The 16,116-nt window shown below is 38.0% G+C and overlaps 1 protein-coding gene across 1 annotated transcript in view; it reads left to right on the forward strand.

Moving 5' to 3' along the window:
• LOC136857065 (serine-rich adhesin for platelets) overlaps positions 1–15,322 on the forward strand; it is a 309,079-nt gene extending 293,757 nt beyond the window's left edge. Inside the window, exons 7-9 of the mRNA XM_067135436.2 lie at positions 6,263–6,428; positions 9,352–9,674; positions 11,144–15,322. Coding sequence (XP_066991537.2) covers positions 6,263–6,428; positions 9,352–9,674; positions 11,144–11,416 — 762 coding nt within the window. The 3' untranslated portion in view covers positions 11,417–15,322. The remainder of the gene's footprint in view (positions 1–6,262; positions 6,429–9,351; positions 9,675–11,143) is intronic.
• Positions 15,323–16,116: the final 794 nt, after the last annotated feature.

Genomic DNA, 16,116 nt, shown 5'->3' on the forward strand with positions numbered 1-16,116 from the left:
TCATTTCACTTCGCAGATTTATTATATTAGCCTTGATATCCATGATACCTATCTGTGTCGATGCTTAAAGCCAATGGCAAAAAAAACGATATCCATGATTTCTGATCTGATTTTCCCGACTTCTATTTTTACAATCTCTTTTTGTCTTCCATATTTCTCATCTCTTCTATCTGCTTCTGTTGTAGTTCCTCCTGCCTCTGGTGTCCTTCTCTCATGTTTCTGATTTCTTCCATCATCTTATCCTGTTTTTCTTGATCTTCTCGCCTTTCCTTTCTTATTTCTTCAATCATTTCCTGTTATTTTTCTTCTTGGTTTCTTATCATATCCTTTAGGATTTCTAATATTTCCCTTTATTCTCCCTTCGTCTTTTCATATCTTCCTGGTTACTCTTCATAGCATCGTCCCTTTTCTGTAGTTTCTTTTCTTACTCTTTCTGGTATTCTTCGAATTGTAGCCTCATCTCATTAAGGTTTGCCATCTCTAATTTGCTAATTCTCTAATTATTCGCGATACTTTAACATTCTTATATTTGCTATAATATTTTATACTAGACTTATATCTATATCTTAACTGCTAAATATTCTTATTGGTCTGTACTTATTATACTTATTATACGACTACCCGGAATCCTCCTTACTGAACGACATTTAACATTCCGGATCTTGTGATAATCCTTGTCCTAAGTATATTATCCAACTCTAGCCCATTTCAATGTGATCATTAGAAAAGAAATTAAAATTTATAATATATCTCCCATGATTTTATCTTACAGATTACTAAAATTTATATGTTATTCTACCATTTTCATTTATATTTTCCAAATTGTTGTCTATTTCCGTTATAAGAAATATTCTTCTTCTTTTGCACAATGTCTTCTGCTTCTCTGTTGGACGTCAAAATCTTCCTTTTTATTATCTGCCTCTTTCTTTTTCTTGCCTGTACGTTGGTGTTAAATTTTATTCTTGTTACGTTCTTGGCCTGACGTTATCTTTTGCATGTACGCTGGGAGACAAATTATCTTTTTTATCCTTCTTACCTCTCGTTGTCTTCTGCTCCAAAGTTGGGCGCCAAATTTTCTTTTTACACCCTTCCCGCGTCCAGGATAGGTCACGTAAAAGAAATCCCGACCAATCTCTCAGGGTTCATGAATATATTTTGTACGTGGGATCAAAGACCACCGATATGCCTAGTAATATTTCATCTATCAGCATGCCAAGTAATATTTCATCTATCAGCTGAGTTGATGGACGTCTCCATCCGACGTATCATTGGGTCGCAAGAATACTCGATAATTCGACGTCTTAATTCTAAGTAATCTAACATCATTGCAGAAATTTTTAAAAAAGACTTCATGTAAATCTTGACTACTATTATTTATTCAAAAATAGAAATATTGGTAAAGGAAAACGAAATCATGAAGTTAAAATTTAAAAATACATTTGACCTGGCAGCTTAAAATATTTGTTAATGATCACTATTATCATTTTCATCTCTCCATCACAATTGAAATGTGCTATTATCTTTATACAACAATCATAAAGAAAACCGGTAAAATATACCAAATCTGCATGGAAAATCGATGCTTACGTTAATTAATGTATTACACTTATTTTTTCATATCAGTTTCTGTTAATGTTAATATTCTCAGCTTTGCTTAGGACAAGCTATTAAAATAAGATTTATTAATCTTCGGTTGGATTATCTCAAGATATGGTTGGAGTATCCTACTATAAGCATCCAGAAAAGCGATAAGTTTCTTATTTATTAGCAAAGGTTTGCTTCTAATCAATTAAAGTTACTGTATTATTCAATATCATGTCTTATATTAACTTCCCTTTACAACACAAATTAATAATTGAATATAACAAGGTATTTAGATCCTTAACTGAGCCTATATATCAATATGTGACCTCGCGTGAATCAATTAAAATATCTAGGGAACACCATTCTCGAAGTCATTGTGCGATATCAATGCAGTTCCTTTCTATACAAAGTATCAATCATCCATATTAACTTAAATATGCCATAATTAATTTGAGATAATGCGATTTTTCAGTAGAAATTCTAAAAAGTCCATGTGAACGAATACTCAGTCTTATAGGAATTCCTTTTGATGATCTTATCCTATCACAATATTCAATGAAAGTTAAAACACGGCATCATTATCATGATATACGGATTTTCAACTAAGTATAATGTTATTAAATCATGAACATATATGATCCTAATTTGCGTCAATCATTTCATCTCATATAATTTCATTTCACTTCATAATCCACATCTACCTATTATTTCATCGTAGCAACACATATTCCTTCAATTCGTCTTTCATTTCCTTCATATAACAACATTACATCTTCTGCATTACTCATTTCAAATTATATCTCTTCTTATTATTCCTAACATTTCACGTATTTACCTCTCTTGACGCACAAATAACCTTATCCTCGTATATGCAGATCATTGGATCACTATCTTCTTAAATAATATCAACATTTCTTCTGTCTGCTGGTATTTCCATATCTAGCGCTATCCTAACTCATTATGACAACTTATCACCTATATACACATTTACACGTCACTTGGTATATTATTAAAAACCTTAAAATGTTCTCCTCATAATAACTTCAAATACGACATGGCATAAAATGTTAGGATTCTTTGCTTTCACTGAAATATTATTATCACATTACTATATCGAATTTCCTAACTGGGCTTAGTTATGTTTCTTAAGAAGACTACCTATTCCCTTTATATCGTCATAATACAGTATATAAATCACTCGCGAGAATTTAACACAATTTAGGTTATTTTGAAGGCAGTAACGATGAAATGAAATAGCGTACGGCTTTTAGTGCCGGGAGACCCCAGGACGGGTTCGGCTCGCCAGGTGCAGTTCTTTTGATTTGACACCCGTAGGCGACCTGCGTGTCGTGAGCAATAACGATAAATCATATTATGCTTCAACTACAATACGTTAATTTATGTTAATATCTACCAATCTATATACATTTTATCTAATCTCTTTTCCTTCGCTTTCGGAATGATATCATTGCTCGTTCATGGTCATCTTGCGTGGTTGGTCATCTAGATGTCATCTGCGGTGTTGGTCCAGCTCGGGTTTATCCAGGTGGCCTGCTTCACGTCTTCTTACCGGGCCATGACGATCTTCACTTGCTCAATTACATAGATAAAATACATTGATGCAATCACCTGTAGCATATGTATGATATCAAAGCCTTCTATCATACTTTAACAATTAGATTTCGTTTAAGATTGCTTTTCGTAATTCTAATTTCTATCAGACCACCAAGATGTCTGCAATTATCTCAGTTTATACATCGCAAAGAATTGCTTTGTGAATTCATACAATGATGATATTGCATTATATCGACCGTTTGCTTCTCTGGTCAATGCCCTGTTCTTGCCGTCTGTAGTATGGCTAATAACCAAGTCTTGTCGCGTACATTTTATATATATATAACGCGTTTTATATTAATATTCTTATATGTTTTCGTTATGTTATTATTTTGTCGACGTCAGTAACTTCTTTTTCTTAATGTATTTTCTTTCTTGATATTTTAAAAGATTCAGTTCGCTTCTCAGTCGCAATATGTCTGCATCCTAAGCTTGCTTTTTCATTGGTGTCTCTTGTACAGTGCGGGTTCTTTAAACAATTCGAATTCTTATTTTGTCTTTATCACTGCCATTACGATCCTATATATTTCGATATTGCGTTATTCTGAACTTCCATGACATTTTATAACGTTATTCATTATGTTTAATTTCGTTGTCAGTAATCGAGTTCATTCCAACTCGATTGAGTTTTATTTCTGGAATAGTGGAATGGCACAGTACCATCGCGGCATTTGCCTGGAGAAGTGGGAATCACGGAAAACCACTTCGAGGATGGCTGAGGTGGGAATCGAATCCCACTCTACTCAGTAGACTTCCCGAGGCTGAGTGGACCCCGTTCCAGCTCTCCTACCACTTTACAAATTTCGTGGCAGAGCCCGGAATCGAGCCTGAGCTTCGGGTGGGGGGATCTAATCACACTACCCACTACGCCACAGAGGCGGACTCCGTTACTTTCAGGAAGTAAAAATATTTTGATCTGGCACAAATGTTATTTAACGTACCGGAATTTTACCGCATAGGGCAGTGCATTGAGTGGTTGTGATGGCGGTAATGGTAGTGATTATTTTAATAGGAAGTACAACTAGGCAACCATTCTATGTTAACACTAATCGGAAGAAGTCTGACACTTCGAAGAACGAAGGTATCGGGAAAAGAAAGGGAAAGGAAACGAAGGGCATGAAAACGAAAGAATCCACACGATTCGCAAACCTAACACCGTCGGGATCTTAAGAGAACAAGAGTTATCCAAGAGAGGTCAGATAGGAAAAATTAATGTGAGGAGGCTGGTACAAGTAAGTGGAAGTCACCAAGCGAACCCACGGTCGCCAAGCACGCTCCCAAGTTGAAAGCCCCTGCTCTCCCTTTTAGGCGCCTCTTACGACAAGCAGGTGGATGTATTCTGTCACCCCCCTCCACACCGGTGGAGAATGGCATTGAGTAGACGGGATAACGTGACAGCATAGAAGCCACTTGATTGGATAACGTTTAGTAGCCTCTTGAGGCCAAACGCTTCCCATGTGACACAGACTGTAAGTTCACAGATAGCTGGGTTGTGCAGTGGGCTTTATTTGATTACCGTGCTGTTCCCTAGCGATATTAAAGGGCCTAATCAGGAATTCTCCTGTATTATTTAAACAAACCCCATGAAACTCAGCTCTAATGAACCTTGACCTACCAAGTGACCGCTGCTCAGCCTGAAGGCCTTCGGATTATGAGGTAACGCATGGTCATTGCGACGAATCCTCTCAGCCCATATTGCTGGTTTACAAGACCGGGGTCTGTATCTCACCATCATAAGGCTCCTCAATTAGGGACCTAATAAGAAAAAGGGTGAAAGTGCCAAAAATATATCTTATTCCAGTTAAAGCCAATATTAGAGTTCCCTTGCAAACTGGCACTTTTAACCTTCTCTACCAAAGGAGAAGTACCGAGCTCGATAGCTGCAGTCGCTTAAGTTCGGCCAGTATCCAGTATCCGCGAGATAATGGGTTCCTTGTTTTGTGCTAGCGGCTTTACGTCGCACTGTCACAGATAGGTCTTATGGCGACGATGGGATAGAAAAGGGCTAGGAGTTGGAAGGAAGCGGCCGTGGCCTTAATTAAGGTACATCCCCAGCATTTGCCTGGTGTGAAAAGATAATGGGTTCAAACCCGACTGTCGCAGAAATCCAGCGCTCTACCATGGTATCAAGTAACGAGCCAATTTCAGTATCCGTTAGTTTTATTTCGAACTCCACATCACTCAGTTCTTTCAAAACTTAATTTTCATCACACCTTCAATAGCGATCTAAGTCGAAAGTGCTGAAATTCTTACCACCCTCAGGATTGGAACCGGAAATCCTCACTCTTACTGATTTTGCCAAGTTGGTCAACAATCACTCACGCATATACACAGGAGAAAAGAGGGAGAGAAAGATGATGTTCAATTCTCCGAAAATCGTAACAGTAGGTAGTGGGAAGTCAAGCATTTTTTTTTGCAAGGGGCTTTACGTCGCACCGACACAGATAGGTCTTATGGCGACGATGGGATAGGAAAGGTCTAGGAGTTGGAAGGAAGCGGCCGTGGCCTTAATTAAGGTACAGCCCCAGCATTTGCCTGGTGTGAAAATGGGAAACCACGGAAAACCATCTTCAGGGCTGCCGATAGTGGGATTTGAACCTACTATCTCCCGGATGCAAGCTCACAGCCGCGCGCCTCTACGCGCACGGCCAACTCCCCCGGTGACGTACAGCTAATAACATTATTAATGATGTTCAATTGACTGACTTTGGATATATCTGCTGGTTAAGAACTGGATTACTGTGAATCTGACTGACGATACTCGAAGTGTTTTCTGTTGGCTATGTCAGACTCTGGCTATTTTTAGTCTATATACACGTTATATGTTTTAATACTGTATTATTGATGTCTGGAACTTTGCATCAAAAGATATAACTCGTGTTTTGAACTGTCAAATTAACATTTACGTGGTATATTATTCAAGTTGATGTACAAATAATTATTGATCGAACAATCTTTTAAGAACATTACATACTTATGATGCATTTTCCCAATTTTCATATCATTGTGGAACATTGTAGATGACCAGGCTACCTGTAATACAAGAGTGTTCTGTGTGTTGCAGACCGACTGTAGTCAGGCGTCTACTGAGGGTCGCAATGGTGAGATGTACTTCACAGTCCTGCCATCTACACGCCAGCGCCGTCTAGTACCTGTTCCTGCTGCAGTGTGGCGCTCAGGTTTCCTCGCTGGTTACGAACCCAGTTTGGATGCTACTGCTGTGGCCCTTGGTAAGACACCATGGAATTTATAGTTTATAATCCTAACACTAATTATTCATGATCTGTTCTAAATTTTCAGCGACCGAGCTCGATAGCTGCAGTCACTTAACTGCGGCCAGTATCCAGTATTCGGGAGATAGTAGGTTCGAACCCCACTGTCGACAGCCCTGAAGATGGTTTTCCGTGGTTTTCCATTTTCACACCAGGCAAATGCTGGGCCTGTACCTTAATTAAGGCCACGGCCGCTTCCTTCCCACTCCTAGCCCTTCCCTGTCCCATCGTCGCAATAAGACCTATCTGTGTCGGTGCGACGTAAAGTAATTAGCAAAAACAAAATTTCAGCGCGAGACTGTGTGGACAAGAAAGGGAAGAGGTAGTGGAATCAGAATGCTGATAACTTGTACGATCTGTGTTTGATATAACGAAGTCTGATAAAAATCACTATTTAATCATTTTACTAGTATGGGTGCGCCAGTTTGTACACACAATTACTACTCTTTATTCGATGCCTTTCTGTATAATGTCCGAGAAAATTTGAGCATTTTTCTCTTCTTGACTATTGCTCAAAGATTCCTCCTATGTGTAAATTCCGATTTCCATGCACAATTCATTCTGGAACATCGTAGAATATCTGAACATCTGGAAATCGTTTTCCTCCAAAAATCGCATTATCGGCCTAAATACTAAACAAATTGAAACCTAATAATGTTCTAAGGAGAATGTTTCCTAATGTCTCAGTGGAAGTATTATACAAATGTCGATGTGCATTAAAGCCTGCAAAAATTCATACTTAATATTTTCATTTTCCGCCTCTGTGGTGTAGTGGTTAGTGTGATTAGCTGCCACCCTCGGAGGCCTGGGTTCGATTCACGTCTCTGCCACGAAATTTGAAAAGTGGTACGAGGACTGGAACGCGGTCCACTTACCCTCGGGAGGTCAAATGAGTAGAGGTAGGTTCGATTCCCACCTCAACTATCCTGGAAGTGGCTTTCCGTGGTTTCGCACTTCTCCTCCAGGCAAATGCTGGGATGGTACCTAACCTAAGGCCACGGCCACTTCCTTCCCTCTTCCTTGTCTATCCCTTCCAAGGACACTGCCCTTCTAAGGAAATTGTATGTTACATAGTTAAAGATTGGAACCTTCCCCTCGGGTCAACTTGCCAAGATAACTACTTAGATGGAAAAACTGTTGGCCATTACCTTAGCTGATGTTCTGCCTGCCGAAGATTGAGGACCGCGCCTCCTGTCTAAACACACACTCTCAGTAAGACGACGATCAGATATACAAGTTAACTCGAAAAAGCGACAGCTTTTATACTCGAGAGGAAGCTTCGAAAATGCTCTGGACTAAATTCGGACAAACCCTTTCACTTTTATTGGATAAACAAAAAGTTACAAGAAGCCTATGATTGGCTGAAAAATAAATAAAAATTTGTGATTGGCCAGAATCCAAAGCTGGCGGGATGAGAAGGAAGTGTTGCAAACCTTGAAGTATACAAAAATAAGGAAAATTCAGTTCAGAAAATCTATATACACAAAACTACTTTAAATTTCTAGTTATTTCACTTTGCACTAGAGTGCATGACCTCAGTTGTTTCATAGAGACATCTATGGAGAAAAGTCCAAATTTCTTGAGATAGTTGTTGCAACCAGTGACACACCAAAACAAAACAAAGAAATACAGTCAGCTTAGGAAACTTTAAAACAACATATTGCCCCATCATTTAGTAGTGACATCTTTTAATCAACGTTCCAACTTCTTGTACTAGATGTTTCAATTTTTATATGATAGCGTCCTTCAAGGCACTTCACTTAAATGTACGGCGTTGAGGTGTACCTCCCGGTACAATTATTATTATTATTATTATTATTATTATTATTATTATTATTATTATTATTATTATTATTATTATTATTATTATTATTATTAAAGAAAAACTAGCAGAAATGCTGCGTGCAAATGAAACTATACTCTTGTTTTCAAAGAAGGTTTGTATGTGGCCAGAATTCACATAATCGAATCATTCTCTAGGCTAGTACTCTGAATGTTCAAAATACATGTGAATTTTCTATGTTTATCATGAAAATTTGGTGAGATAGTTGATGTGATATGAAGAAATTCCTTTTGCTTTTGGAAAATTATTCTCCATCTGCACCAATTTTGTTTTTGATTTCTGGTTTGAAACTTGGTTGCTGAACTGCGGAAATTTAAAGAAATGATTTACTTATAATTTTAACAGCATATTTGTTAATAAGTGGCTTCGCGTCTTAAAATCAGTCCATTTTTTTCATCCATTGACTCGTGGTGTTTGGAAAAGTTCTCAGTTATTTTAGGAATGGATAACAAAATTTTCAACAATATATAGATGCAAGTTCGAAGATAATCAGGTTGATACTGATGTACGTGGATCATTTTGAATGCTGGAAAAAGTTCCTTTTTAACATGCGAAGCCGAGTGAACGTACCGAGTCAAAAGGGCGTGCAACTGTGAGTTAAATTTATCCGGAGGAGTTTAAAGGTTGGCCGCACAAGGAGAGAAAATGCAAAACGGGCATGACTAAGTGCCACGAAATTTTAAGTGTCTCCTAAGATTAAAATATCATTTTTTGTCCCACTTAATCGAATTCCACGAAGGAACATAAATGGATACTTAGCCTTTCAGTGTGATTTATTTATAGACACAATTTAGAGGTATGTTTGTTCTGAATTATCAGAGAAATAATCGAAAATTTAAATAAACGATGGTAATTTCTCTACTGAAAGAGCCTAGAGAGCTTCAGCATTTTAACATTTGCAGTCGAAAACAGTCCCTCTGGGAACATAATTTTTTTCCATATAAATATTAATTATTTAGGAAGCAAGTCAATCAACTTATGTTAAATATTTCATGACAGTGTAAATGACTATAGCTGCGATGTTGGTGCTTGTTTCAGGAGGCGATAATTCCCTGGTCAGCGTAATCTTCATCCTCCCGGGACAACAGGGACAACTAGCACTAGGAGACAACCTGGCGCAGCTCGAAAAGAGGCTAATTGATCCACCGCTCCGGAGTGGAGCCTGGACCAGGTTACTGCGCTGTATGCTGCCTCGGCCGGGGCTCGAAGTTCAGATCCCTAGGTTCTCACATCGCTCTCTACTCAACATGACGGGAGCTCTTCAGCGAATGGGACTCAAAGACTTGTTCAACGCCGAGAGGGCTGATCTCAGAGGTCTCAACGGAGTCGCTAATGACCTTCATCTCTCAGATATAGTGCAGGTAAGTTCATTGTCCTTCTCTTTATAAAACAGAATGGCATACTCAGTTCCCCTGCCTCCGGATCACTACGAACTGTGGAATGAGCATTAGTTTATTGCAAACCAAATTGTTCTGATACATTGCACTTCATAATGTTTCTTATAATAGGCTGCTGTTATTTGTGCATTTTACTGCATTATAGACAGATCTCAGTAGTGTTGTTATACCAACTTCACTCGGTATCAAAATTTTTAATTCCTAGATGTTAATAGTGTTTTATACTATAGAACAATAATAATAATAATGTTATTTGCTTTACGTCCCACTAACTGCTTTTACGGTCTTCGGAGACGCCGAGGTGCCGGAATTTAGTCCCGCAGGAATTCTTTTACGTGCCAGTAAATCTACCGACACGAGGCTGTCGTATTTGAGCACCTTCAAATACCACCGGACTGAGCCAGGATCGAACCTGCCAAGTTGAGGTCAGAAGGCCAGCGCCTTAACCGTCTGAGCCACTCAGCCCGGCATACTACAGAACAAACATGTATGCCATATGTTCAATATTTGCACTAGTGCTTATTTTACTTATTACTTTCTTTGCAAATGTTTTAACAAAATAATGTTGTCTTCTTTCTCGGTGCAATCTCCCCTTTGTATAATAGTTTGACAACTGTGCGGAATATCTTTTATTTTAGCCTACCAAGTGATTCTATCTTCCTACAGATTCCTAAAAAATGTGCCTATTTCATTATTTCTCCGTACAACAAATAATGATTCTCGTCATCTCCCTCTCTTTTACTTTCTTCTTGTACATTTCAGACAGTATTTTTCGTAAGCGCAACGATATTTAATATATTTTAAATGATTAATTATATGGAGAAGTTGCTCTTCAAGCTGGAGTAGGCTATTTTTATCATTTTCCGTGAAGTGATGCAGAAGGCCCTGGAGGTGAAGAGCCGCGTGTAACTTTTAAGCTACATATCATCCACCTCCATAGCGTAATAATTACCACTATTAGCTACCGCCCTCGGGAATCCGGTCTCGATTCCCGGTACTGCCAGAAATTTAAGAATGGCAGGAGGGTGGTATGTGGTTAAAATGGTACATGCAGCTCCTCTCCATTGGGGGCATGCCTGTAAAATGATGCACCACCTCAGGATGAGGACACGAATATACATTTACCCACAGTCCTGCCAATCTTAAATGTCTGGTAGTGCCGGGAATCGAACTCGGGCCTCCGTGGGCTGCTAGTGCTAACCGTAAGACTATAGAGGTAGATGAATATGGAGTATTCGAAATAAACTTCTAACATGTTAAGTTGTGTTCAGTATATTATAATACATTAAATATTAATTAACCTGGGGTATAGAGAGGATTTGTTGTTTAATGGTATAAAATGACACAATTTTTTCTCTCTAACAAGATATGGTGTGCCAAGGAATATTCTGGAGGGCGATGTGTAATAAAACAAATACCTCTGGTTTTTTCAGGTGAACACGTTCAGCACATGCGCAGAGGACAGTGTCAGCACGCGCCACCACGTGGAGATCTACCCCACGAGCCCTCAGCAGGGCCGCACGGGCCGAGACAGGGATGGCAACTTAGACCTATCCAACGTCCCCCTAGCTCTGAGACCTCGCCAAGCACGAGTGCCGGACTCTCCACGACTGCGATTTGATCGGCCTTTCCTCTACGTGGTTCGACACAACCCAACCGGCTTCTTGCTGCACATGGGACGGTTCAACCCCCACCTACTACACTAGCGCCACGCTCATAACTAGTGTCAAACAACGGCTCCAGTAAATTATTCTATGTTTATACGTGGACCAGAACAGGAACAAATGCTTAATGAGCTGAGAAACGTCTCGACTTCTAACGCTTATCGGACATTTTTAGAAATGCCATGGCATATTGAAGCATCTCTACGGCGAACATAAATGTAGACCAACTTAAAAATTGAACAGAACAGTTCTGAATATGAAACAAAAGGGATGTTTATAATGTATGTGATGCAAAAGGATGTGTCAAGTTCCGGACAAATTTTTGACACGAAATCTGCATCATATATGAGATGATCTCCACTTTTCATTTGAGGAATTTGAGATTGTATCTGTCTTAATATTAGCAGTATTCTCAGAGTTTGTTACGGGTTACTCAACTCACTTGTCTGAGCGGGGTTCAGTTCACCTTCTTTTAATCTGACAATAGTACGGATGGTCATACATCTATCAGCGTGAATTAACTGCTAAACTAACGAACTTGTCAATAGTATTTTTTCATCTGAACATTTTATATGGACATTTTAGGAATGTTAAATGTAACTATTTATCATTATACTTAAGGTGGAGGAACTAGTTTATGCGAAAAAATATAGAAGAATCCTGATCAAAGGTTCATATTCTACGTGAATCTGAAGGTCCCGTGGCTATGATCCCAATTTCAAAAGTCACGTGGAACAGAAATCATTCTTGCTGTCACATAAATAGAAGCACGATTAGTAAAAAAATGTACAACAGGCGTATACATGTTTACATGAAATAAAATACGCACTCCTTTTGTAAAACACTTGTCCTTTGTAACACTCTAATTCATATTCTCGAAAGAAGTGGACTCAAAATTATGACTACACACCCAGAAATGGAGAAAATTACGAAGTCATATTCAAAACAGTGCTGACGATTCATAGTACAAATACAGTCTGTATTAGTACAGATTAACATTTAATAGAACCGGTTTTCGGAAACTAAATTCCATCACCAATAAAATGATTAATAGTTATTTTTAAAATATCCACATAAAATGCGGCGATGTTTTAATCTGTCTACAGTACGACTGGTCGGACATCTATCAGCGTGAGTCAACTGCTAAACTAATGAACTTGTCAATAATATTTTATTCATCTGTACATTTTGTATGGACATTTTAGAAATTTTAAATTTAACTATTAATCATTATACTTTTGATGAAATTTTGTTTCCGAAAATCAGTTCCAATAAACTTTAATTTGTGCCGATAAAGACTGTATTTGTTTACTACTGTATTGTATACGTACTCTATGTGACGTACGGATAATGATCTTGCGAAAGATTTCAGTAACATAATGAACTTCGACTTCTCGATATTAAATTAACATTCTGAAACAGACATTTTTCTCGAGCATACCAGGAATCATGGCGTAACTGAAATTAGTGATGGGTAAAAACATGTAATCATTTTATGAGCTGTGGGGATTTCTTATAATATACTACACCCATATGCCAAAAGTGCGAAGGGTACATTACAGATCTGTAATCCTTCATGGAGTTGCTTGGTAATAGGATATATGTGAATATTAATAGTTAAATCAGTGAAAATGAGGAGGAACGTAGTTCTTCCGGCATACAAGTAACCTAGAAGTTTGGCCCAAATACCTTTCATGTCTCCTCAAGACTACGTCAACCTTTTGCTTAGAAAGTGAATAAGTAAGCAGTGCCGGACTAGAGTCTACTGTCTGAATGATCATTGACGACTGTACTGGTAACCATGGTAACACCAGTTCTGATGTACTTTGCAAGATTTTAAATAATTTCTATATCAAAATTAATTCAAGAATTATAATATTGTAATTGTTGTTTGTTAACTGTTCATACCAGAATGTTGGTCGGATCCTCAGAAAAACACCACTAATCTATGTATGAATGCCTTTGTAAAAAAGGACAAACTAGAGGTATTACTTCAATACGGAATTTTAGACAAATTGAGGGGTGGTGTAGTTTTCCGTTGCTTTACTCACAGAGTCAGCCTGCGACAGACACTATGAGTAACATATTTAACTTCGTATAAGACACTATTCGTGTACAGAATGCTATTAGTCGTATTTAAACCCGGTTTCCTTACAAACTAATACTGAAACCAATGTAAGCTATTGAGCTACAGACTATGCAACTGAAAAAAATAGGAAATTGCTGTCTTCTTTAAGAGAGTATTTCTCGAAAGGTCAGATAGATTTAAACCACTTGTGTGTTATCAGCGATCCTTGTTGGAATATAGAGTATTTCCATATTTCATCTTCTGAAATGTCCTGTTCCAAGTATTTTGAAACGTCTATCAATACTCTAACATTACAATAGTGGAATCTGAAATTAATATATGTCCCGTATAGAATGTATTTCCATTCAAATGTTTGTAATCGAAGAAGTATTAACATACAAATTGACTTAAAGGAGTCGTCTGATGTCAAGCGATTAAGGTTCTCAGGTCTAAGACGTTCACCTCGCTGTGGAGATGCTTCATAAGAGGAAAGTGTAAATCTTGTTAGTGCATCGTGAACTAGAAGAGAAAGACACTTACATTCCATAGGCTTGTGCTTTATTTATGAACGTTTCCTGTGAGGAACGAATTGTGAATAATACACAGACTCCATCGACTCCACAACCTCACCATGGACAGCTGTGCTTGAAAAGGAAAGTGTTATGTTCGTTCTAGTTGTTCACATCATGAAATGTATTTATTCATTACTTATGTGTTGATTTGAAATGTTCTGGCTGTTAATCCGAAAGTGTACTGTGCTATGTTATTCCGTTTCCTGTGATATTTCGCTAATGAACTTATTTTGTATTTATATTTACTTTCATTAATATACAAAAAATGTACAGGGCCGATAACCTTGATTTAAGCCCCCGTAAAAGGAATAATAATAATAATAATAATAATAATAATAATAATAATAATAATAATAATAATAATAATAATAATAATAATACCCCCAACGCCATGGCACTACAGCCCTTGAAAGGCCTTGGCCTACCAAGCGACCGCTGCTCAGCTCGAAGGCCTGCAGATTACGAGGTGCCGTGTGGACAGCACGACGAATCCTCTCGGCCGTTATTCTTGGTTTTCTAGACCGGGTCCGCTATCTCACCGTCAGATAGCTCCTCAATTCTAATCGCGTAGGCTGAGTGGACCTCGAACCAGCCCTCAGGTCCAGGTAAAAGTCCCTGACCTGGCCGGGAATCGTACCCGGGGCCTCCGCGTAAGAGGCAGGCATGCTACCCCTACACCACGGGGCCGGCAATAATAATAATAATAATAATACTAATAATAATAATAATAATAATAATAATAATAATAATAATAATAATAATAATAATAATATAAACTTCAATTTACCTAAACAAGTTTATTTGTACTAGGTTGAAACTTCGACGAACAGTAGTTCAGGGTATGGCCGGGAATTTGAAGTCCATCACCATGAACTGTTTGTATTGAAAATCTCATTCGAAGACTCCGGGATTCGAACCCGTTACTCCCGATAGGGAACCGAGTGCTTAAACTATGTGCCACAACACTCCAATAATAATAATAATAATAATAATAATAATAATAATAATAATAATAATAATGATAATAATAATAATAGGGGCTGCCTGGCCGAGGCGATAAAGGCGTGCTCGGTTCGCCCGGAAGGACGTGGGTTCGAATCTCCGTGAGGAAGTCGTAAAATTTAAGAAACGAGATTTCCACCTCCGGAGGTGCATATTACCCTGAGGTTCACTCAGCCTACACCAAAAATGAGTAACAGGTTAATTCCTGGGGGCAAAGGCGTTCGGGCGTAGAGCTAACCACTCTACCCAATCACGTTCGGATTGCACTGGTTTAAATTATAATGTTTTATTCGCTATTTATTTTTTTTTTTAAAGTATACACCGCGGAATCAGAGAAGCTTGGATTAGGCATGAAGCAAGTGCTGTGCACATCTGTGCAGGCACAAGGTACAGTAACGAATGGTTGCTGAGAGAACTGGTGAGGTTGGTGAATGTGTGAACGTGGCAGCTTTGAAGAGGACGACCAACACCTTGAAAGGTGTAGTTAGGTCTCACTACTGAATTTTCATGGCAGGTTTCACTAACGCGATAGATCTCGACCTTGGTGAATTCAGCCATGTGATATCACAGCTGCCACTTTTACACCGACGATATTACAATGCTGTACATAAAGAATTTAGGTCCTCACCGGGCGCTTCTTCAGTTGAATAACCAGCTTTTGAAGCATGATTTGTGACAAATAGTTTGCAACTATTGTGTGTTGCATTGGTATCCTAAGTTTTCATAAGATGTTTATAACCGTTTCTGCAAACCTTTAAAAGTATATTATTAATTTATAATCATGTTATTAAACAAAACAGTTATAAAAATTCATAATAGATTGTCAAGTCAATGTAATGTATTTTAATCCCGATTTTTCGCGATTTCTGAATAAGAAAAATGGCCTTTAAGTTAAGGTATTTTTATTGAACTTCTTAGGATACCCTCAACATGTAATTCGAGATTCATGTGCAGCTATTGTTGTAAAGAAAATATATTTAAATGTGTAAGAAATACTTTGTAGTTTATACTGAAGAGATCTGTACAACGTTGTCATTTGCAATCTTATAATAAAATTAATTTACATTTTTGTACAAAGTGCCTGTCTAATTTAAGATGTA

This window comes from Anabrus simplex, chromosome 1 (assembly GCF_040414725.1).
Source record: "Anabrus simplex isolate iqAnaSimp1 chromosome 1, ASM4041472v1, whole genome shotgun sequence".
Classification (NCBI taxonomy): Eukaryota; Metazoa; Arthropoda; class Insecta; order Orthoptera; family Tettigoniidae; genus Anabrus; species Anabrus simplex.